A 24,301-nucleotide genomic window follows, 5' to 3' on the forward strand; every position below is an offset into this window, starting at 1 on the left:
ATTTCTATATAAATTTAAAATCAAATTAAGAAATTTGTGATCAACGAAATACATGATATCAGTGCACGTGTAAACATACATACTAGAGTTACATCATCGTGTAAACTAGCAAAATGAGCATTAGAAACTAGCTTGACTCAATTTCGTATCTGCAAAAGCCTTATAAACTCATCGTATTTAAAACAAATTCATTAATAGACTAAATACATGATTTCCATGCACGTGTAAACGCACTTACACATGTCTCCATATCGTGTAAGCATGCTAGATAAACAAAAGAACTCAGTTTATAGTATATTTCATTTTATTTATTATTTAAAAAAAGGCCTTTTTACAGTTCATATTTATAAAAAAATGCATTAAGACTAAATACATGATATTCCTGAGCGTGTAAACCTACATTCATGAGTTACATTTTCATGTAAACTTATTTATATCATATTTATTAAAAAAAAATAACCGCTTCATTACTGACTTTTTAAAAAGAAGTGCATTAAGATTAAATACATGATATCCCGGACAAATACATGATATCCATGCACGTGTAAATATGCGTAGATAAACTAAGTTTACAGTTCTTATATGAAATTGATTTAAAAAAAAAAAGAGGGCTTACTTATAATAATTAAAATAAATGCATCAAGACAAATACATGATATCCCCACACGTGTAAACACACAAAAGTTGCCTTAGATAATTAGTATTAGCTTTAGCTATTTTTCTGCAACTCTTTTTGCTTGATCTGAAGTTCGATCTCCAAAATCTGATGCTGTATCTCAAGATTCTTGAGCTCGGCCAGATGCTTCTGCTGTGCTCGGATATCCATGTTGCGATAATAATTGAATTGTGCGGCCAAAGATCTCTGGGTCAAGCTGAGTTCCTTTACCAGCTCGTTGTTGTCCTGCTCACTGGAATGCAGGGCTGCTTTTTCGATGTCCGGACTCGGCGCATTGCTTTTGGCCGCAGCTAGTTGTGCCTGTGGAATAGATATTATGCCCAAGCCGACAGCTGGATGCGCTACGATAAGCAACACACCTGGTTTAGGTTCTTGTATTGCCGCAGAAATTCGCGCACTCGTTCGACATCAATATTGGCGGATATATTGGCATCTGATCTGCGGCTTCGCACTGAAATCTTGGAGTAGTCTGGCCTGAGCTCAGTCAAAACCGTTTCGATGCCATCCATGGGCTTATTTTCCGGCACCGCTTCGATCATGATCTGATCCGCATCGACCATAGCCTGCTCCGCATTCGACATGATCTGATCCCCTTCGCTGGCGCGCGTTTCAGCTGCAATCGGGCCTGGTTCCGCCTCGGCCATAACCTGATCCGTTTGGGTTTCCGCTTTAAATTGTTCCACGATCACAACCTGTTCAGCTTGATCCACATGCCGCTTGGACTCTTCCAGCGTATTCCTCTGCTCGTTCGTTTTGTTGGGCGAGGCATCTTCCTGTGTTGGCTCTCTTTTTACCAACACATTCAGCAGCTTGTTTTGTTTTTTCATTGTCTCGTATTTGGATTTCAGTTTTACGGCCGAACGTTGGATTTGCGTATTGCTGCGATTTGAGGTTCGCATAGAAACGCATTGATCAGCAAGTTAAACGAAGCTCACTTGTAAAACTCAGCGGCAATGCTCTCCCAGGCCCGATTTTTCGCACGCCAGACATGTGCATTGGACGCCTTGTCCTCGATCTCTTTATGGTATTTGGCGGTCAGCATTCTCAGCACATTCTCCTCCCCGATGGTAAAGTTGGGCATGCGGGAACGCTGACGTCGTGAACTCGAATTCATGTTTACGAACTCTCTGTACGGATCTGTAAAATATATGTACATTGTACTATTTGGGATTAGGTGCTGGTCATATTGTTTATTTTGTGTGGATTGTGGTGTGTTCTAGGCTAGGCCTGCTTTTAGAAGCCCATGACGTGTTTGGTCTTGCGGCGTTTGGCAGGCGGCGTCGGATTCACATTTGGCGTGCTTTCGATGATCGTGAATTCGCCCGGCGCCAATGTGGAGGGCGCAGCAAGGCTTTCGTTGAATATGTCCTTTTCGATTTTGGTGCTCGTCAGGATGTCGAGCTCAATTGTTTCCGTTATCAGTTCCTTGTAGTCGGCATAGGATGCCTCGAAGCGTTTGGGTAGCTTGGTGCCCGGCACCAGTTTCTCGTCGTCATCCGTTCGATCGGCTGTCAGCTGGGCGGGCTGCAGCATTTGCTGCAACCAGGCTGCTGTGCGCTCTTCGGTCGCATCCTCGTTCTTGTCCACCTTCAGCTTCTCGTCGATCATATCGATGTGCACATCCCGGGTCAGTTCGAACTCATCAATGTCCCAGATGCTGAGCAGGCGCGTGCTGATCACATCTGTGAAGCGGCTCAGATTGTAGGCCGACTTTTGCCAGGGTCCGCGATTGACGGCCTTCTTCTTGGCCTTCAGCTCCTGGGCTGGCTTGGTATCTTCAGGCGGCGTCTCCTCCTGGGCAACCACTTGGCTAGTCGTGGCCTGTTGCTGCTCGCCCTCCGCTTCACTTTCCGTCAGCGATTCCGTGTCAGAATCTGGAAAACCGTAGTCTATATTCACATCCTCGATGACAAGCGGTTTCTCCTGCTCCACATCACGTTCTGCATCGGATTTCATAATCTCGCGCAGCACGCTCATCGGCTGCACAGTCGTACAGCCGAGTTTTTTGGTCACATGATGACGCACCAGCTGGGAATAGTAGAGTATTGCCTCGTTGGTGTGCCCGCCCGTTCGCTGTTCCCGCTGCATTTCGAGCTCATCGCGCAGCGTCACACGCTGGCAGTAAATGTCGCCCACGCTGTTGGCGGTGAGCAGCTGGGCAAAGGCGCCATCGATGGCGTACTCCAGTCTGTGAAATTTGATGCCCGTGGTGCAGCATTTGATGCGTTCCGCGAGATCCGCATAGATGTCCACGTGTGAGCCCTGCAGTCGTGCATTCAGCAGCGCCTCCTCCAGCTGCGGCGGCTCATAGGGCAGCGAGGGGGAGCTCATCTCGGTACAGCTCTGGGCCAGGACACCTTTCAATTCGCAAACACGCTGATCGCTGGTCAAGGCGCTGCTCATTGCGACAAATTCGCTGCCATTGTGCGCAATGGCATCCATGAAGGTGGGCGAGTAGTTCATCTGATGCGTCCACGTGACCACAGAGCGATCCGACACCTTTCTGCCCAGACAACGCATGTCCAGGCAGTGCAGCTTATGATTGCTGGCCACGTACAGCAGATTTGGATTCAAGCTGCGACCCAAACAGGAGAAGCTCTCACAGTGCGGCGAGTACACGCTGCTGGCGAAGCACGGACTAATCGCCTCATTGGCGCAGCGCAGGTCGATGGTCAGCAGAGCGGACTGGCAGGCATAGTGGAAGCAGTGCTCCTGGCTGGCGCGCATCTGTGCCCAGGTGCTCGTTTTGCCTATGCCCTTCAGTATGCACACCTCGTGCTTCGAGATGTCCTGCTGCGTGACAATATCCTTGAAGCGCACGCTGTGATCCTGGCAAGCAATGGCCAGCGTATTTGGCTTGTTTATGGCCTGCGCCACGCTTATGAACGGTCCGTCCTGGCTGCTGTATTTACTCTGACAGCACAGCTCATACTTGGGCTCCTCCTCCTCCGCCTCATCCTCCTCATCCTCCTTGTCCAGCTGCTTTAGCTCGTAGATGACAATGTCGTTGAGCATACGCGCCAACAGCATATTGCCATGATTAACGCGAAAGCTGCTGATGGGCATCAGCTCAAAGATCTCACTGGACATGCCCGCCAGCGTTTCGCCATGCAGCGGACGCCACAGCTCCGCCTCGACGCCCACCTGGGATAGATTCAAGTGCTGCAGCCGTTCGCCGGACACGTGCATGGCCAGCGTCTTGGGCACAACGCCAGCAGCCGAGTACGACAACAGATTCAGATTGCCGCCCGTATAATAATAATCATAGCTGTCGCGAAAGTACGTATTGTCCTGCATGGCTATCTGCTCCGCCATGTCGTACAAATGAATGTTGTATATGTGATTGGCGTGCTTCTTTTCGCGCTGCTTTTGCTTGCTCGTCTGGCTCAGATATTTGGCCTTGTAGACGTGCACATTGCGCATCCACTCGACGTGCGCGATCGAGCGCTGAAAGCACGGCTCCACAATGGGCGTCGACTGGCCGGAAACATACACGGGCAGCGCCACAGTGAACGCGCAGCTGGGAAAAACGCTGAGCGTCCGTTCGGGCACAGCGTTCTGGCCCAGGCCCGTGTTCAGTTCGGGATGTGTGAAATGTGATGTATTCTCCAGCACATGGCGCAGTGGTACGCCCTGGCGTTGATCCTCCAGCGAACCATACCCCTCCGCCTCCTCCTCCTCCTCCGACGACGACGAATCGCTGGCTGAAGTTGCCGCCTCGCTGCGTTGTTGGGACTTTTGTGATTCGATTGTTTGGTTTAGCTTCGACAGCTGTAACTTTGTTGTATATCTACGGGGCATGCTGTTGGAGCTGGTTATCTCAATCTACAAGTTTGTAAAGTTTTTAATTTATGTTTTTTTTTGTTGGTTTTTTGTGTACTTGTTGCGGGCATTTGCGCAACGGCAGCAAACCTGTCTTTTCGCTTTGAATAACGCCGGATATGTGCTAATTTTTCTTAAAATTTATCCGCTTGACTGCTGATACGCCAGTTATTTTCGTAACTCCAGCCTTATTTCTAGCTAGTTAAGGCAACGTTTTCACACACAAATCCAAAAACTAACTGGCAGTTTGTTAAAACAGGACAAGCATGTTTTGCTTAGCACTTTTAGAGATGGGTACTTTGATCGAGATTTGATTGGCCAAATTCTGTGCTATGGCAGACTGGTGCTTTTTTTTTCTACAACTGGTAACTATATGTAAATTACATTTTAAGTACATTCAAATTACAATTACAATTAGCAGCAACATATAACAAAATTAATATAAATTACATATATTATTGGTCGCAGCCATTTCGATACTTCATCGCATGAGTTGTTGCCAGCCCTGCTGTTATCGAGCAGCCACCACAATTCGATAGCATTTGCCGAATGAAAAGAATCGGCACATTTTTCTGCAATCGCAATCTGGTCACACTGGCGCGTGCACCATAATCGAGTTGAGTTGTTCGCAGTTTAGTCAAACAAAAATTTTAATTTAAATTTACTCTTATTGTGACAAACAACAACGAATTAGTGTTCAACAAACAGCTTAATAAATCCAATGCAGCATAGCGACAGTGTCTGTGTGTGGGCGTGCGCGAAACAGCATCAAATTACACAAGTGTAAACGCGAAACCAAACAAATATTGATTTTTTCATAGAAAAGGGCACCGCGAGTATTCGTTCTTCTTATTGTTGTTGCTGTTGTTGTGCGTGCCAGTTAACTACATACGCATACACCGAGTTGCCAGTTTTGTTAAGGCAAAAGAATAAGCAAAAAGACTGCCAAGAAAACTGAAAGCAACAACAACAAACGCGCACATCAGTAAATTTCCACAAATTTGTAATTAAACTGCTGCCCAGATCCCGTCTACCCCCCGCCGAACCACTTGATTTGTGTTACTCTAACTGTTGTTGTTGTTGTTGTTCGCTGGAAGTTCTACAAAAGGAAACACAAGCAGAACGAACGTCAGGTGAGTCTTGGTGTCCAGCGCACACACACACACACACAGAAACACGTATATCAACGCACACCGACACAACATGCTAATAACAGTCAAAGTGATAATATCAAAAAAAATAAATGCAACAACAACAACAGCCCAATACTGCGCCAGGCAGAGACAAATCACACGACATACAAAGCGCACACACACACATGCACTCTCATACAACGGCCTGGCGCGTGAAGAGCCCCCGCTACCTGCCACTGCCGCCGCCTGTTAATCTTGCTCTGCTGCTGTTGTTGCTTTTATCACTTTTGCTCCTTCTACACAAACTACTACTGCAACTATTACTATGCCCCCCTTCGTCAGTTTCTCTTCGCCCATTCTATTCACAAAGCGCTGCATCATTTTGCATCAATTTTATCATTTGCATTCATCTTTTTGTTGGTTTTTTTTTTTGCTTTTTTAATTAGCACACACTCAGCTCTCTCGCAGCTGAACTTTGAGCTTTTAGCGGTAGTTAACATTTGCCTGTTAGACATTACATTGCATGTTAATGTTGCTGTGCATGTTGTTGTTGTTGTTGCTTTGCCACATTTATCTAGCAATGCATCTTATAGTTTTTTCTACTGTTATGCTTTTGATTTGCTTTATGCTGTTAATTTTGACAAGCCCCAAATGACTCTGACGTAACGCAGACCCAGAAAGTTTCACTCGATGTTTTCGCCTTGCTTCCTCCTTGCTGTTGTTTGTTTGAGTTTTATTGCTTCTGCGGCTCCATTGGGCGCTGTTAACACTGCGGCGCCAGCGTCGCCGCCGCCGCCGCCGCCCTCGTCGTCGTTGTCGGCTTCTACAAATAACCGTTGCTTTTATTTGACATTGTTGTTTAACTTGCCTGCATATTTAATATGGCGCGTAGGTCAGTTAACCTAACTTTACGAGTCCATCACAAATTGCCAAATTGCTTTTCGCTCTACCCGTCTCTCTCTCTCTCTCTCTCTCGCTCTCTTCTACACACTCCTGCTGCCTTGCTGTGTTTTTATGTAACTCTCAAATCGATTGCAAACACGTAACAGTAAAGCAACCTGCACCCACACACACACACACATGGCCAGGAACTACGTTGTTGACGTTCTCGTCCTGCTCTTCACACACACACACACATACGTGTGTCTGTGTAAGTGTGACGTTCGCAGCGCTTACAGTAAGCCCCGCGGCTTTTGCCATGTAGCGTGACATTTCCTTTATGGGATTTTGTACCTGCCCCTCTACCCCTCCCTCCCTCCACCCCACTCAGTTGCCGCCATGCACACTTATTTGAATATAATTTGCACTTGTGCGCTGCAATTTGTTTCAGCAGAGGACACGTCACACAAAATATCCTTGAATTTATTGATATAATTTATTTATGTTATACAAAAATATTTGCTGGCCGTCTGCAATTGCCGTTGCCGCAGGCCAACAATATCCGTTGGCCCGTTTGGTCAGGCTGGAGGCAACTCCGTTATATTCTCTGGCAATCGTCTACACGCATTTGGCTTTGTTGTTGCCGCGTGTTGCAAGTGCGATTGCTGTTGACCTGCCAACGGTTGCCATGGCGACCTGCCAAATTGTCGATATCCGCGCAAATACACGGCGCGAAATTGCCAACTAACTTAAGCGAAAAGAGCTCAAGGCAAGATCCAGTTGGACCAATCGCGGTTAACTGAGCGGAAAAGCATTTTTCTTGACAGTCGCAAGCAAATAGTATTTTCTTATATTATTATACAACACTTTTTTCTCAAGCTGTAAGTTATTCTTCACACTTATTGGAAAAACAACAAACAAATCAAGCAGCTGATTGATATTTCTGATAATGAAATGTTGTTCAGGGAAACCCAGCCAAGAGTTCTTCAGCTAACATTAAAAGTTATAGCACACTAACACAGCAACACTGCAACTGCAACAGTGTTGGTCAACGCGTACACATTTAACTGGCAGTTAATGCAATTGTCAAGCTAAGCTAAAGAGTTTGAAGAGACAAAAGTTGTGCACATCTTTTTCGCTCAGTGCACATTTTCACCTTCTTGTCTTTGGCCAGCTTCAACTCTTGTAGCTGCCGCCCATTTTGCCAATTGGTAATTTTTCACAATGTTCGCTGATGCAATTGTAATTATGAATAATTTGCCATAAATGGCGCACACTCTCGACCTCCGCTCGTGGCAATTATCGGAATTGCCATTGTGTAGAACCCGCAGGCTTGGCCCGATTGCCCAGTTAAACAAGGCCAATATAAAGTCCATATAGTATCTAATATGCAAATGTTACTGACTGAGGGTGCGGAATGCGGGGCCGTCGTCTTTATAGCTACGTTCCGTTGCCCATAAAATCATTCCAAGTGGATTTGCAGCCATAATTCAGGCCGAAAGGTCAAAGGTTGCTGTGCATTGCGTTCTATATAGGCTCAATTTTTGTTTTACAATCTGCAATTTACTCAAAAAGTAATTCAAGGAAATTCTGATTAAATCAACGAAATTAAGTAACGCTTACTTGTCGCTCGCTTTATATATAATTATATATATATTTATATTTTTTTTTAATTACCTTTCGGACAATCAGCTTGTTCGCCCCACTTTGTAATTGATAAGCAACATTAATGAATTCAGCTGAGATTACAGCTGTTAAATTGACTTGCACTTAGAAACTAACAATGGGATTCTGACTGTATGCTATAATTTGCATACCCTGTATGGAATGGGCATATACATTTATCTATAAACTGTGCTATCTGAGATATTGGTAGAGCTAGCAAATTTGATATATGAAATACAGAACAGAACAGAATTCTTTATTACAGGGTATCTGTTAGTACAGCAACTAAACTGTTTCGATATATAGGTACATATTGTCAAATCTGAAGCAAGCGCTGTTAAACTTGGTATACAATTTCCAAATGCATCGTTTTTTAATATAGTTAAAGACTTAATTACAGGGTATCTGCTAGCGCAGAAACTAAACTGTTTCGATATATAGGTACACATCGTTGAATCTATAGCAAAAGCCACAAAATGTGTTATACAATTTTCATAAGCATCGTTTTTAAATATAGTTAAAGACGTAATTACAGGGTATCTGCTAGTCCAGCAATAAAACTGTTTCGATATATAGATACATATCGTTGAATCTATAGCAAAAGTCACAAAATGTGTAATACAATTTCCATAAGCATCGTTTTTGAATATAGTTAAAATTACAGGGTATCTGTAGTGCAGCAATAAAACTGTTTTGATTTGTATGTATATTGGCAAATCTAAAGCAGGTACCATCAAATTTGGTATACAATTTGGTATCTATTTAGTATATTAAGTATATATTCTTTATAGTAAAGTACAGGGTATTTGTGAGTGCAGCAATAGAAAATGTTTCGACATATATGTATGTACATATTTATCAGAATGGCAGAATGACTCGTTATTCAAGTACCCGAGATACAATCAACGTTTTGTGCGCTTTGTTTGCTTTACTTAAATCTGCGTTTCGCTTTGACTTTTATGGAAAAAGTTTTTGGTTTTTTGTTGTTTTTTTTTATTGCTATTATTATAAATTTATGCAGCAACAACTAAGCGCAGCAATGTGAACCAGAATGAGAAACGACGTCGTTAGTTTTGCATAATAAATAGATAACTAACTGTAAAATCACACAAGCACACACATATGTGTGTGTGTGTGTGTGTGTGTGAATGTTATCCCTTCGGATTCACACTTGGATTTCGGACAGTTGCCCAACCCTTTTGTTTGATGGGTTCTGACCTGGCTAAAAGTTCTCAATTTGCAGCCATTTTTTGTTGTTGTTGTTGTTTTTTTTTATAGCTAAGACGCAATATTTTCATAGCCGAGTTTTTTTTTTTTTTTTATAGTATGCTTTATATTTTGTTTCATGTCGTCAAGTTTACGTCATCGTGTTGGCTTTTGATTATCAGTTGTGCTTTATTTATATTTTTATTATTTTTTTGGAATGTATTAATTTTTGCTTGTTTGAAGTGTTGAAATTTCGGTGACGCATTTAATCAGCAGCCAGATCTCTGAATTGCTGTGCAAAATTCCATGTGACCAGAGCTTTTTGGAGAAGAGACCCTTGGGCAAACCGCAGAGCAGCACCATTTGCCGCATAGAACTGGAACTGGGTTAATGTAATGCACATTGAGTGAACGAGCGAGCGAGCGAGCCAGCGGGGGTAATCAGAGCGGAGAGTAGCTGAGTGCTGCGGTGGTTGCCAGACTGCAACATGTGTGCGTCGTTGTGTGTGTGTGAGTGTCTCTCTCCTACTCTCTCTCTCTACATATCTGTATGTGTGTGTGCGTGTGTTTGAGCCTTGGTTTGGCCTGCATATCTTGTTACAAGTACGAACTTTGACGCCAAATACAATTATTGTTCTTGTAGTTGTTGTTGCTGCTGCTGCTGCTTCTGCTTCTGCTCCACACTTACTAACCACATTGAGGTGTTTGCTTTTCTCAATCATAATGTATTCATTATGCTCTTACCACAAAGAATATAACTGCATTTTTAACTCAATTTGCTCTCAATTTGATCATTTAGCCTAACACGACATGTGTATGTTAATTGCAAATGCTGTTAATGGCTGCGCTCTTCTACTGTTAATAAGAGTGAACATGAGCTTAACATTGTATTGCGTGATATCGTTGATTGTTATTTTAGATTATAATTTATTTCTTTTTTTTCTTGATTTATTTGATTTATGTTTATTGTGCGTGCTGCTGCAACTGACGAATGGATATCTTTTGTATATATCATATAATATATATATATATGTATTATATGCGTGTGTATATTATGTGGCAACAACGGCTGCCTGCTGCCTGTGACTGCCTGCTGATGAATCACGTGACAAATTCACCAAACGAACGCATTGTTTATATGATTTGTATGCCCACAACAAAAAAACAACACATATCGAATGTACCCACACACACACACACACACACACACACACACACACACACACACACACACACACGTGCACAAATTGCATGCACTCACCTACACGCACACATATACAAACACACTTACATGCACAGACAGCGCACTGAGAGTTTTATCTGCATATGAAAACCTCACAGAGCAGGCTAAGTATTGTGGAAGTGCGAGAGAGTGACAGGCCCACACACACATAACATATATACGTAATATAAAGAGCACAACTAGAGCACACGAAAGAAAGTAAGCAAAAAAAAAAAAGAAGAAAAAAAAAACACAAACAATGCCGCAATCAGAGGGCGGCTATGTGTCGCTGCCGGCAACGAATGGCAATGGCAATGGCAGCGCCATCTATCAGTCCACCACAGAACCACATGCAGCGTCGCCCACCTCCGTCTTTGAAAGCATGAAACGTGCAATTGGTCAGGCGATCAAATCCTCGCCAAGCGATAGCGAGGAGCTGGTGCGCATGGAGCGACCGGTGGTCATTGTTGGTGGTGGTGCCAGGTAAGTGAAACAAGCGCACAAACTTATACTCTTTTCTTCTACTACTACTACTACTACTAATCATTGTTGTTGTTGTTGTTGATGTGCTTTTCGTTACTTTAACGTTATTTCGAGCACACAGCTTTAATTGCGATGCATGTGCGTGAGAGCCTTTTGTGTTTGCGTAAGGATCATTTGCATACTTTTGATTTTGTCCAAAGTGCACAAATGTACATATGTACTCTTATAAATATGTGTATTATTATCTTATACTGTGTATACGTATGTATATATTGCTCACATTTCGCTCTCTCAGTTACATCATCAATTTAACAACAACACGGGCGGAACTTTCTTCACATTTATTGCTGAGTTAGCCCTGGCTCAAGGTCAGAGCCCGCCTGCAGTTTTGTCAATACAACATGCCAAAGCTTTAGAGTGCAGTCAAATTCCCAAAAATCGCTGTCTAGTCAGACAATTGGACGGCAACGATGTACCGTAATTTAGTCAACCGCTAACTGTGCTTGATTTTTGTTCTATTTCTGTCCGCAAGAGATACTCTTTTAAGTACTCGTTCTTTTCAATTTTATTTATGTTTATTGCGGCCATCATCATCATCAAGTGCTTTAATTAATGTTTCCGTAACGGTGACACAGCGCACACACGCACGCCCACACAGATTGCACTCAATTAACGCATGCATATGTATGTGTGTGTGTGTGTGTGTGTGTGAACGACTAAAGCTCAAGAGTTAAAGCTCTGTTTACACTTCAGTCATTGCACTTTTCGCTGTGCAGCATTTCTCAGGTTCTGTGTGGGTCTCACCGGTCCTAACCGGTTCGTTGCTGTTGCTGACCGTTTCAAGTCTGGCGCCGTGCGCTTAAAGCGAAGCACCAAAAGCAAATAATACGCGAGTGCACTTAAGCAACTGTAGAAAGCAACAGCAAGTTTCAAACTTCTGATTAACGGTATGTGTTTATTTATATACATACATATATATATATATATATATATATTTTTACCGGGCACAGCCAGCCCTTACCCCCTCCTGCAGAGCATTGCGTGTTAACTCGGAAAGCGAAGGGAATTTTTGATGGCTTTAAACTGTGTTCGCTGATTTGGGGCAGGCTATTAATAGGACCCCTTGGAAAGTGCATATGTATGTAGGTACAGCCCGTACACGCATAGTTCGTGGAATATTAAATCGCTCAATTAATCTGATTGTGAGCTATTATTGTTATTATAGAGAGGCTTTGCTCGCCGCCACGACTTTCATTAAGCCCAATCGTGCTTGGGGCTGGCTTAATGAAAAGTCCTAAATACCTAAGCAGAAATAAAGCTGCCTAACTGATCCTGGCTACCGGAGATATATGCTATAGGTGTTCAGATTTTGCATGTTTTTAGCAGTTGGGTTCTGTTGTTCTTAGTGATTGTTTTTGTTTTACCGAACTTAAAAATGCCATAAACTTACCTCTATATAGTTCCAATTACCTCGAAAATGGCTTCGATTTGGTATTTTGTGCTACTGATGGTTATGAACCCGAAGTTTTACTGAAAATGTTAAATCTAATAGCATCGCAGCCGTTGACTAAGGAAAGCAGCCTGCAGCCTAGGTGTTTGTGTGTATTTGTGAAGTAAGACGTTTAGGGTCGTTCTATGCGATTCTCAAAAATTCAAGTGGGGCTAGGCAATTTTGCCGAATTTTAGTCAAGTGCTTATACGTGTGTGTGTGTGTTAAATTGTGTTGTGATAGAAAAAAGTGTCTTATGCTCCCTCTCAGTTGACTCCCTTCTTACTCTGCTCTCTCTTACTCTTCTCTCTCGCTCTCTCTCATACTCTTCTCTCTCCCTTACTCTTCTCTCTCTTACTCTTCTCTCTTACTATTCTCTCTCTCTTCTCTCTCTCTTCTCTCTCTCTCTCTCTCTCTCTCTCTCTCTCTCTTCTCTCTCTCTCTCTCTCTCTCTTACTCTTCTCTCTCTCTCTCTCTCTCTCTCTTACTCTTCTCTCATACCTCTCTCTCTCTCTCTTACTCTTCTCTCTCTTACTCTTCTCTCATACCTCTCTCTCTCTCTCTCTTACTCTTCTCTCTGTCTCTTACTCTTCTCTCTCTCTTACTCTTCTCTCTCTCTCCCTCTCTCTCACTCTTACTCTTATTTTTCTCTGCTCTATTCATTCTGTGCTCTCTATTTTCTCCGTTCTCTTTCTCTCATTCTTTCTTCTCTCTCTGCGCTCCATTTTTTCTTTGCTCTTTGATGTCTTCTCTCTCTCTCTCTTCTTTGTCTGCTTGCTGTTACTCTTCTCTTTCGCCTTTTCTATCCAGTTTCCACAGCAGCTATATGTTTTATAGGTCCGATGCAGATAAGATTTAGCCTCTTGCCCATATTCTATGGAAGCTTGGTTAGATAAGCTTTGTTCCAGCTTTAATGAAACCAGTTTTAGTAAATAAATCAGCACATGGCTTATTTAAAGATGCTTAACAGTCAGGATGTGTGCACAGAGCTGGGATAATCTGGTCCCCAGAGGATTAGAGGCTCGCATAAGTGCAACAGCTAATTGAGTTTTCAGCACAGAATTGTGTGCGTATATAGTATAAGCATAAGTATTCAGGCTGGCCAAAATGCTGTGGGCCAAGTTAGCTAGACACACGGTCTGGTGGTTAGGCATTAAGCTCAGCGGAATTAGTTTGTTTCTGCGTGGTGAGGTGAGGTGAGGTGAGGTAGGACTTGGGAGAGCTCATATTTGTGGCGCCAGTTGTTTGCTGTTTTTCTGTTGTTCGTTGTCGTCGACATTTTACTCCGTGTGGCATTGCGTGACTCATTTATTTAGTTTTACGTAACGTGAAAAGTGTTTACTGTGTATTTTTGTTGTTGTACTTGTATAGCACGAGCACTCGTCTAGCTATATTTTCATATTTTCATGCTCAATCTTAAACTCGAATCTCATCAAAAGGCATTCTCATAACAACAAATCGTTGCCTTATCACAATTCGCAACTCTTTCTCTTCTGGGCAAACTACAACTCTCTTAACATGAACAAACTCGTCTATATACATATATATATATATACCAGACATACATACTTAGTGTGTAATTAGCTGATTATAATCGTACATATATGAAATTTGTTTTTTGTTTTTCTTTGAAATATTGAGAAAAATGAAAAATAAGTTTTTCTTTTGTTTGAGCAAGCGAATCGCCTCTATCTCTCTCTCTCTCTCTCTCTATCTCTCTATCTCGATTCGTGTTTTCGTTTGTTTCCTTTTTTTTGCTTGCATGCTCATAGTATTTATTTCAGAGACCGCGACAAAACTGGTAAGACACTGAACACCAAGATGCCATCAGCACCAACACACACTGCCGAGGAGGCACATCTGCTGGGGTAAGCAACACAACAAACAGCCAAATCGTTAACGAACCCGATTTCCCCATATCATGTGTAAGATATTTATATATATATATATATATATAATAATTATATATGCCGCGTAATGCCCCGCCCCTCACGCTACACAACCAAAAACAAGTAACACAAATTTTGTTCTTTTATATAGTTATTTTTATTTAAGAAAATTGAATACCTACGCATAACTCACTTTAGACTGTGTTTTGCCTTCATTTCGTTTTACTTTAAAGTAATTGTAAGTATTTTGCATAGCGATAACTTTTGAGTTTGACAAAAAAAAAACTAACAACAAATAATAATTATAGTTATTAAAAATAATAATAACAATAACAATAACAAACGCATCCGCCCGTCTCTCTCTCAATCTCAATCTCTGTGAAACCGCAACTCGTACATAATTTGAATGTTGAACAAATATTGCATAAAATTCTTTATAGTATTTACCTGAGTTTCGTTTGCAATTTGTAATTTAGTTACGTAGCCTTTAGACGCGTTGCGTGTGATTCAAATTCAACTCATTTTTGTAGCCTTAGAGCCCAATAAAGTAGAGCCCGAAGATGCCCAGCACCGAACCAAGCGGCCCGCCGGATGCAAGTTTACGAGTGACCCATTCACATGAATAATAATAAAAAAAAAAAAACAAAACTCATATGCATAGTTAATATGTTAAGCAACTGAACTATCTGTGCTAAACTGCATCTATTTCTATACATTTTGTTCATATTTAGCACCATGCCCGTCGATCCCATGGATGACATCGAACTGCGCTCGGTGCAGCTGCAATTTCCCAATGCACGCGGCTCCATTTTGGAGGCCTGCGAACAGCGACGTGTGCCCACAGACAAGGGCGACATACATGTCGCCATACAGGGCGACACCTCAAAGCCGGCCATAGTCACCTACCACGATCTGGGACTCAACTGTGAGTTCTCACAATTGACGCCACGAGCATCTGAGCCAACGCATATTTCATTTTCATTTTCATTTTGACTTCAAACAGATGCCACCAGTTTCGCTGGCTTCTTCAATTATCCAGTCATGCGCGGTTTGCTGGAGAACTTTTGTGTGTATCATGTTACGGCACCCGGACAGGAGGAGGGCGCGCCTACATTGCCAGAGGAGTAAGTTGTACAAATAATTGCCCAGGTTGGCGTTTACACTCTAGAGACCGATTACAAAGTTATGCAAAAAGTCAACAAAGAAATACCGTAAAAAGTGTATGAAAATTAATGTGAAGAGCAATTAATTTTCCTTTTTAATTGAGGCAACTTTTAACAATTACGTGAAAGCTTCAGATTAAATAAAATGCTGTTGTGTTTTCTTGTCCAAAACGAAAGCAATTAGCAACACAGCACAGGAAGCAACTATATTAGTTATTGTGATTGTGATTGTAGAATAGAATAGAATTTAAAATAGTTTCAAAAAAGCTTTGAAAGCACATGCAAGACTATAAAAGGATTTATTTTAGGAGAGAAAACTACCTAATTAGCATTGAAAAGCTTTTGAAGCTCATGGAAGCTCTAGGGTATTGTAAGCCTACTCGACCAAGTTCAGTTAAGGCTGAAAGCTTGTGCAGCTACAAGTTCCTATTGTTTAGCTTTCACTTAAAGCTGCTGTCATTGTTTCATAATCTTATCTAAATCGATATCTTCGCCTTTGCAGCTATGTGTATCCAACCATGGATGAGCTGGCAGCACAGCTGCTGTTTGTGCTCTCGCATTTCGGGCTGAAGTCGGTGATTGGCTTTGGCGTTGGTGCCGGCGCCAATATATTGGCACGTTTCGCTCATGGTAATCCGGATAAGGTGGGCGCACTGTGCCTAATCAACTGTGTGTCAACGCAATCGGGCTGGATCGAATGGGGCTATCAGAGCTTCAATGCGCGCTTTTTGCGCACCAAGGGCATGACACAGGGCGTCATCGATTATCTGATGTGGCATCATTTCGGCCGCAATCCGGAGGAGCGCAATCACGATCTGGTGCAGATGTACAAGCAGCACTTCGAGCGCGGCGTCAATCCCACTAACCTGGCCATGCTCATCAATGCGTACATACATCGCAACGACTTACATTTGGCGCGCACACCTCCGGGCACACCTGGTGCAGAGACGGCAGCGACCACGCTTAAGATGCCGGTTATCAATATAACCGGTTCGCTTTCGCCGCACGTGGACGATACGGTGACATTCAATGGCCGCTTGGATCCAACCAACTCATCCTGGATGAAGGTTCAACAGTGCAAAAGTGTTATTTGTAATCGAACTGAAAACTAAATGAAATTTTTGCCACAGATCTCGGATTGCGCCATGGTGCTGGAGGAGCAACCGGCTAAGCTGGCTGAGGCCTTTCGGCTGTTCTTGCAGGGCGAGGGCTATGGTAAGTGTTAGAGACTAAATAGCACACAAAAACTGAACAACTGAACCACCACCACCAACAACACCAACCCGCCCTACCCCTCTCAACCTATCTGCTACAACAACAAACTAAAAAAATCTACTACTATAAACAATCTACTTACCACCTACTACAATCTAACTGCTACTCTACTCTAGTCAAAGTTTCAATACCAAACCTCAATTCGAACCTCAAAAACGAATGAGCCAAATCAATAATATCTATAAGATAGCTGCTACCACTAAAAAAAAAAAAACTCTATTCAGTTCAGTTCAGTTCAATTCCATGCAGTATTCAAGACGCTCTCTCGTTCAGACAATCGCAAAGTTGTTCTCCAATAGAAAAACTCCACTCATCACAATCAAAGTGCAGCTCCAGAGCCTACACTAGAGCATATTTCCCATAGAGTTACACAAAGTCGCCTTCTCTTCCCAAATACTTTAACTAACCTAGTCTAAAGCCTCATGTTTGCGTATTGAAGATCTCATTAGTAAAAACAAAAGCTTTTCAACTACTAAAAAAAAAAACAAATTTGAGAAAACAAGCAAATTATAAAAATTGTTCAAAATTTTATATAAGTATTATGAATTGGCAAAATAAAAAAAAAGTTATTAACAAAACGAAGTTAATTCGTAATATGTTTGTTAGCCAAAATATTTGTACGCTTAAAAAAAATCAAAAAAAAAAAAAAATAAATAAATAAAAACTATTTAAATAAAAATTGAAAAAAGTTGTTGAAAATCAAGCGTTTACTTTTTACATGTGCCCCAAAATTTGTTGTTAAAGACTTTCTTCACATAGAGCAGACCCCGAAAAGACACACAAAAAAAAAACAGAATACGTAACAAATGCATTTTCGCAACAACAACAAAAATTTAAAACAAAACGAAGAAAAGATATTTCAATATGTTCATTACTTTGTTTTTCATTTCTTTTTCCTTTCTCCAAACTGCTTGTTTTTTGCTAAACAACATACAAACAACAACAACAAAAACAACAATGAAATTTGTTCCTCTCTCTCTAAAAACAAAAAACAAAAAACATGACACGCAATATCAAAAAATACACACATACGAAAATATCTTGTAAAACGCCTGGCCGAACATCCTCTCGCCTGCCTCTCCTGTCATGCATCCATCTGAATACCATAATGCACATGACCTTGGGCGCCGATATGAACCTCAATAAAAATAATAATAATAACCTTTTTATCGAAACGAAATTCATTTTGAATGTTTAAAACGATGTCGAATTTTTCTGCATCATTAAATTCGATTTTTGAATTTATCTTTTTTTATTTCTTCAATTAATTTTCTCTTATCGATAATCAAATGCAACAATAATAAACTATATTAATATATGGTATGTATATTTGTACACTCGAACACACACACACACACACACACAACAAACTAACTGACAAAAAACTCCCATGGCAAATAGTCTCCGAGAAACCTCAGTAGAAAATGGCTACAACAAAAAAAAAAAAACAAAATCAAAAAACATAGTTGAAATGCATTTAGCTAATTAATTGATAAAAAAAATTAAATATATATATAACAAAAAGTAGGCAATGCTTAACACTCACACACATACTTATAAAATTGTTTGTCATTTGCCTGCGCTAGTATTGGTGAGCTTTGAAAAGCTTGCATACAATGCGGCATGGGAAGCGCTGACTCTGACACGTGCGTGTTGTCAATGCGTGTGTGTGTGAAAGCTTTCGGCTGCAAGTGACAAACAATGCGACACGTAGTTGGTTTATGAGTTCTATAGAATACCCTACCCTAAACAGTACAGCAGCTGCTCTATATTTTTCTCACTACTTTTATTTGTTTGCAACTAGTATTTCGTTTATTTCCTGCACACACACAAAGCACCTTTATTTTCCTGATACATGGCATATACGTACATTCAATTTATTTGATGTTTTATTTGTTTTGTTTATTTACACGCAATATTTGAAATGATATAAACCGTTAACATTTACAATGCGTAGCTGTGGGCACACTGCAAAAGCTGGCACGCAAAATCTCAGCGGCCAGTCGGAGCAGCTCCACGCAAATTGAGCTTTGCGTGCAATGAGAGCAGTCCGCCGCCTAAATTGGAGTTGGAAAGGGCGTGGCCGCGGGCAAACACGAGTGAGAGAAATTGGAAGACACTGAAACAAAGATGAAAGCACAGCACGCTGAGACCAACACACACATATACATACATCTATGAAAACAAGGAAACACACACACACACCCACACTGATAGAAACAGCAACAAGTTGAAGCTTTAGCTTTTTTGGCGCTTTTATGTATGTATTTTTTTTTATTAACTGCAATTCTCCGTTTTCTTTTCACTTCTAATTGTTGCTTCTTATATTGTGTATTATGTTATTCATTTTTTTTTTATTATTACATTTAGTTATTACGTATGTATGTATATAGCTGAGGTATACATAAGTGTAAATTGTTGTATACATTTAACAACAAATACAGTTGTTAAAATAAAAACATTACACATATTATTTTGTGTGTATTCTTGATTTGTTTCATATGCCTCAAGAGTTGAGCTGTACTTGGGCGCTCGTTGCTTAGACTTACACACACACACAAACACACATTCACACACACACAGACATATGCAATGCGTAAATATATTAAAGCAATAAGTTTATATTTATACCTAACATATACAAATATACATACAAGACAATGCTATATACAAAACTAAACAAAAACAACAACAACAAAAAAAAATGAACAAAAAATACCAATATATAAAGATATATATACTATATACAATATATATATTATCTTAAATGGAGCTATGCAAAAATTTCACAAATTGTAAGCTTTTGTTGTGTATTTGAATTCTAAATAAAAGAACAAAGTCAACGATTTCCAAATCCAAAATCATTTAAGCTGAGCAAATGCACAAATTCGCTCGCTCTTTCTTCTCTCTCTCCCTCTGTTATTGTTTCTGGTTTTTTCGAGTCTCTGTCTCTTCACAGCAGCTGACAGCAGGTGGCGCCCTACTCTCACCAATCAGTTAAGTGCATGCAGCGCGCTCTCTGTCTCGCTCTCATCATCAACATCTCTCATAAACGCCTCGCCAACATCATCATCAAAAAGCTCATCAGCAGCTAGTACAACAAGAACAACAACAACAACAACAACAGCAACAAATCGCAGCAACATCCAGTGATAAACAATGGCCAAGCAACATCATCAATGCACCCACACAAATACACACACACACACACGCGCACACGCACACATATTACACGCTACAAACGAAAACATGAAAACAGCAGCAAATCCTTAGAACGTGTAAAAAGAACACCCATAAAAAAAACAACAACAACAATAACTACAACTACAATTAACATGCCCAAAAGTAACGTAACGTAAATAACAAAAGCCAAACTACTACTACCTTCCCCCCCTCCACAAAAAATATATATACAACAACAACTACAACTACAACTACAACTACAACACTGCAACTACAACAGCAACGCCGCTGTCAACGCCGGCTAGTTCTCCCTGCGGCACCAAATATCACACCTATTCATCGATATTCTTTGCCAACTTCCGTGAGCAACAATTGCAGGCCGCCCAGGAAAGAGAGCGAGAGCGCCAGCTGCAGCTAAGCTTGCGCGTCGGCAATCGACTGCGAGAGACGGCCATCAACTGCAGTGGCAGCAGCATGAGCAGCAGCAGCAGCAGCAACAACAATGCAAATGACCCGAATAGCGAAGAGGATCTGGATGTGGAGAATGGCAACGGGAATGGCAATCGGGCATATGTGACCACTGATACATCCGGTACGCTCTACTTTGGCACACAAAGCAACAAGATACGCATCACTGAGAATCCACTGCCCGAGCCGATTAGCTCTTAGATTGTTAAAAACTACTCTTATACTCAAGCACACACACACACACACACACACAAACAAAGAGAGCAAGAGACGAGACACAAACACACACACACACACACATACACACTGTTATTGTTGTTATAAACTACGTATAAATATACCAAAACAAACACACACCTAAACGCAGTATCAACAGTATCAGCAGCAGCAATCGCGCAGCAGCCGCGCAGCAGCCTCAGACGCCAACTCAAGCAAAGCTTTAGCCGCCAGCAACTGTGACAGTGTGACCAGAGCAGCCAAGTGCCGCCTGAATGTAGATTTAAGCCGAGCCGCGCTCCAAGAGATTAAATTGAAAAATCACAAAATAAAAACAAAAAAAAACAATTGAGATAAAACGAAGACACCGCTACCTATACAAGATATTTATCTACTTATGTTACTCAAACAACATACAAATGAATTAAATGCCGTTCGAATTTGTCTAGTTTCTGTTTTAATTAAAATCACAAAAAAAAAAACAAAACCAAAACGAAACAAAAAAAAAGAAAAACAAAAGGGAAAATAACAATATATTGCCGAGTAATATTGAAATATTTGTAATTTACACTTTGTGCCTGAGCGTTAAATATGCAAATACACATAGATACATTATATTAAATTATATGTTGTCGGTTTTTAGTTAAACAATTGAATTAACAACAACAACAACAACAGCAACAAAATATATGCATAAATATTACGCGAGATTTGATTTCTATTCTAGACATTATGCAATAAAAAAAAAGTACGTGTATTTTTTATGAAGAGCTTGCTTAGTTGTTGTGAGAATAATTAAAAACAAAACACAAATAATTATAAATAAATTATAATTACAAGCTTAATGTTAAAAGGACACTGAAACAAATTAAATACAACATTAACTTAATCCCAGGAGCAAAAAATAAATAAATAAAAAACAAAAAAACAATGTAGCATATCAAAAACGAAGCTCTCAAAATTACATAAACTTAAATAGTTATTAAAAAAACTAAATAATTGAAATTCATACTGAATTGCATTAAACAAAACAAAAACAAACAACAAAGGCAACTTAGGTAAAAAAAAAAAAAAAAAAAAAAAAACAACAACTAAATACACAAGAGATCCACACAGATAAATAATGAACTTTTTGCAAATAACTTCAAATTCAATTTAATAAAAGTTTTAGAAGCTTAAAACAAGTTTGTGCCTGTGTTTATTCTACTTATGGGATTATATAGTTAATTTAACTATTCAGTCACTTGGGTTGGATCAACTCTCTCAGCATTTGGAATGTCGCCTCGCGCTCCTGCCGCATTATGTTGGACATTTCGTGGAGGAACTGTGTCTGCATTTCCCGCTGCTGCCGCAGGAAACGCTCATGGGATTCGGTCAGCGTGGACAGCAGCTGCTTTTGGCCCTCGCTTATGTTGGTCAGCACCTCGAGCGGCGTTGGCTCCGGCGGCAACTCGAATGTATCCTCGTACTCCTCGCTTTCGGCTGCGGCACGCAACAGATCGCAACTGGAACCGGAGCTGCTCGCATCGCTGTCGCTCTCCAGTGCCGCTGACTTTGTGCCAGCCTGATTTGTACTTGCTGCTGTCACACTGCCAGTTGCCTGGGTCTTGGTGGTGCGCTTCTTCTGCATGAGATCGTCGAACATCTCGAAGTGACGCGGCAGCATGCGCACATTTTTGATGCCATCCTTTTTCACCTCGCGATAGCGACGCAGCAGCAGGCGCAACTTGTTGCGCAACTGATGCGGCGTTCTCTGATACGATTGCTTGGCCAGGATGTTCGAGATGTAGGCCAGGGTCTTGAAGTTGCGCTTCTTCGAGCCGTCCAGGGCGCGAAACAGATTCTGTTGCTTGATGATGGCCAGAAAGGCATCCACCTCATGATCCGTCCAGTAATAGGTATCGGGATGGCCTGCAAAACGGACCGATCAATTAAAGTATCTTAACTTGGCGAATGCCGTGCACCTACGATTGGGTCGGGTTGTCTCCGCGTCGATGTCGTCGCTGTAAATGTAATCGCTCTCGGAGCCGCTGCTGTAATTCGGTTCAGTGTCGGCGCTCGATTTCTTGGCGGGATTCAGCAGCTGGTGCATGGCCTCAAAGTGCTCGAAACTTTCGCCGGTGCCGTTCTTGGCCTTGTTGTATTGCCGCCTGAGATGCTGGAACTTGATGCGCAGCTTTTCGGGCGCTTTGTCAAACGATCTTTTGGCCATCTCCTTGGAGAGCAGCTTGAAGATCTTGGCATTGCGTTTGCGCAACAGCGCCGACTGCAGTCCCATGCTGGTGATAATGTCCAGGAATACGTCCACCTCGCCCTCTGCCCACTTGACGCGCGCATTCGAGGGAATTGCGGCACTCACCAAGGCGCCTGCAAGGAATTAAAGCATAAATAAAAGCTTGGCAGTTTGCTTGACTGACGGCTTAATGAACCTTCCGATTCGCTCTCCGAGCCGTTGGCAGCATCCACATCCTCCTCGCCGCTGTCATTTGAATCGCTCTCGCCCTCGCCGGCGCTGCTCTCGCCATGCTGCACGGAGCCATTGAGCAGGGCGTGCATATCCTCGAAATGCTCGAACGTCTCGCCGCCGTTCTTGGCCTTTGCATATTGTCGGCGCAGCTGGTGGTACTTGACGCGCAGCTGATCCGGCCGCTTGACAAATCCACGCTTGGCCATTTCCCGGGCGAGCAGCTTGAACACCTTGGCATTGCGTTTGCGCAGCAGCGGCGCCTGCAGCTTGTGTTTGATGATGATGTTCAGAAATGCCTCCACCTCGCCCTCCACCCACTTGCAGCGCAGCGGCACCTTAACCGCGCAGCCCGGATTTGTGGTGTCGCCGTTGCCTGATGAAACAAAAAGCAAATGGGTTATAAGACCAGGTAAGATATATGATCAGTATAGCCTACACTCCAGCTGCAAGGTGTGCGCATATTTGTGCTCCACTTTAATGTCCTCGGCCGGGTCCAGCTCCAGCTCCTGCTCCTCCGGCTCATCCTCCTCCGTTTCGGCCCGCTGCTTGCGCGGCGACAGCTCGTCGCTGAGCAGATCGTTCAGATAGTTATAGTACTGACAGGAACGATTTCGATAGCGTGCCGTAAAGTAATCATTTCGCAATTTCTTGAATCTGTCGCGCAATTCCAGAATGCTTCTGCTGAGTCCGTTGGGTGTTGTCTTGCTTTCGACCAGTTGGTTGGCCACATGCTGCCAGTCCAGTTTGCCCGGCCCGTTGACTTCTTTGAGGGACTTTATAATGCCAATTAGCGTAACTGTTTCATCCACATTCCAGCCATTGCTATCGAATGTTGTCATTTTAATAAACTTAGCTTTTTGTTTATATTTCTGTTTCTAGCGCTTTTTGGCAAAAGTCAAATCTCTTAGTTCGCTCAGCTGTTCAATGTTTGGAACCAGTGCGAACTAGTGTGAACGGCGTGCATAACAGTGGCAAGCAGTTAACAGTTGCTGAAATGTTATGAACAGCAAGCAGCATTTACATACTTGCTATGATTGAATGCTGTCAATTCAATAGTTGGCTGTTT

General features: G+C 41.9%; 4 protein-coding genes across 17 annotated transcripts; 1 reads left to right on the top strand and 3 right to left on the bottom strand.

Annotated features, from left to right (window-relative positions):
* Window positions 1-314: 314 nt before the first annotated feature.
* Window positions 315-1,832, bottom strand: LOC6624768 (uncharacterized). Its single transcript, XM_002050685.4, has 3 exons — window positions 1,612-1,832; window positions 1,036-1,555; window positions 315-976 (listed from the first exon to the last, which is right to left on the bottom strand). The coding sequence occupies exons 1-3, from the start codon at window positions 1,830-1,832 to the stop codon at window positions 710-712; spliced, it is 1,008 nt and encodes a 335-aa protein (XP_002050721.2). The 3' UTR covers window positions 315-709.
* Window positions 1,833-1,909: 77 nt separating this feature from the next.
* On the bottom strand, window positions 1,910-4,903 carry TAF1C-like (TATA box-binding protein-associated factor RNA polymerase I subunit C-like). Of its 2 annotated transcripts, none has more exons than XM_015174622.3 (2): window positions 4,557-4,903; window positions 1,910-4,501 (listed from the first exon to the last, which is right to left on the bottom strand). In XM_015174622.3, exon 2 carries the CDS (start codon window positions 4,475-4,477, stop codon window positions 1,910-1,912), a length of 2,568 nt encoding a protein of 855 aa, XP_015030108.1. In that variant the 5' UTR covers window positions 4,478-4,501; window positions 4,557-4,903. The 2 variants fall into 2 exon arrangements, with proteins under 2 accessions (XP_015030108.1, XP_002050720.1); XM_002050684.4 differs by having other exon boundaries at window positions 4,589-4,902.
* Window positions 4,904-5,084: 181 nt separating this feature from the next.
* On the top strand, window positions 5,085-21,856 carry MESK2 (misexpression suppressor of KSR 2). Of its 13 annotated transcripts, none has more exons than XM_032436777.2 (9): window positions 5,085-5,631; window positions 9,625-9,890; window positions 10,680-11,085; window positions 14,347-14,442; window positions 15,195-15,388; window positions 15,467-15,587; window positions 16,129-16,693; window positions 16,757-16,841; window positions 20,365-21,856. In XM_032436777.2, the coding sequence occupies exons 3-9, from the start codon at window positions 10,862-10,864 to the stop codon at window positions 20,751-20,753; spliced, it is 1,674 nt and encodes a 557-aa protein (XP_032292668.1). In that variant the 5' UTR covers window positions 5,085-5,631; window positions 9,625-9,890; window positions 10,680-10,861; the 3' UTR covers window positions 20,754-21,856. The 13 variants fall into 13 exon arrangements, with proteins under 13 accessions (XP_032292668.1, XP_032292670.1, XP_032292669.1 ...); XM_032436779.2 differs by having other exon boundaries at window positions 10,684-11,085; XM_032436778.2 differs by lacking the exon at window positions 9,625-9,890.
* Window positions 21,857-21,907: 51 nt separating this feature from the next.
* LOC6627039 (uncharacterized) lies at window positions 21,908-24,158 on the bottom strand. The gene is made up of 4 exons (XM_002050682.4): window positions 23,672-24,158; window positions 23,198-23,608; window positions 22,737-23,135; window positions 21,908-22,679 (listed from the first exon to the last, which is right to left on the bottom strand). The coding sequence occupies exons 1-4, from the start codon at window positions 24,072-24,074 to the stop codon at window positions 22,009-22,011; spliced, it is 1,884 nt and encodes a 627-aa protein (XP_002050718.1). The 5' UTR covers window positions 24,075-24,158; the 3' UTR covers window positions 21,908-22,008.
* Window positions 24,159-24,301: the final 143 nt, after the last annotated feature.

This window comes from Drosophila virilis, chromosome 5 (genome assembly GCF_030788295.1).
Source record: "Drosophila virilis strain 15010-1051.87 chromosome 5, Dvir_AGI_RSII-ME, whole genome shotgun sequence".
In the NCBI taxonomy this organism is placed as follows: domain Eukaryota; kingdom Metazoa; phylum Arthropoda; class Insecta; order Diptera; family Drosophilidae; genus Drosophila; species Drosophila virilis.

Excerpts from the sequence above, each read along its gene's own strand:
- LOC6624768 (XM_002050685.4), bottom strand. The coding sequence starts at position 1,832 with ATGTACATATATTTTACAGATCCGTACAGAGAGTTCGTAAACATGAAT. Across the intron at positions 1,556-1,611 it reads ATTGCCGCTGAGTTTTACAA|CAATACGCAAATCCAACGTT; the intron begins GTGAGCTTCGTT and ends CTCAAATCGCAG. Across the intron at positions 977-1,035 it reads AATACAAGAACCTAAACCAG|GCACAACTAGCTGCGGCCAA; the intron begins GTGTGTTGCTTA and ends TCTATTCCACAG.
- TAF1C-like (XM_015174622.3), bottom strand. The coding sequence starts at position 4,477 with ATGCCCCGTAGATATACAACAAAGTTACAGCTGTCGAAGCTAAACCAA.
- LOC6627039 (XM_002050682.4), bottom strand. The coding sequence starts at position 24,074 with ATGACAACATTCGATAGCAATGGCTGGAATGTGGATGAAACAGTTACG. Across the intron at positions 23,136-23,197 it reads CTCGGAGAGCGAATCGGAAG|GCGCCTTGGTGAGTGCCGCA; the intron begins GTTCATTAAGCC and ends AATTCCTTGCAG. Across the intron at positions 22,680-22,736 it reads GGAGACAACCCGACCCAATC|GCCATCCCGATACCTATTAC; the intron begins GTAGGTGCACGG and ends TCCGTTTTGCAG.
- MESK2 (XM_032436777.2), top strand. The coding sequence starts at position 10,862 with ATGCCGCAATCAGAGGGCGGCTATGTGTCGCTGCCGGCAACGAATGGC. Across the intron at positions 14,443-15,194 it reads GAGGAGGCACATCTGCTGGG|CACCATGCCCGTCGATCCCA; the intron begins GTAAGCAACACA and ends GTTCATATTTAG. Across the intron at positions 16,842-20,364 it reads CTTGCAGGGCGAGGGCTATG|CAACGCCGCTGTCAACGCCG; the intron begins GTAAGTGTTAGA and ends CAACTACAACAG.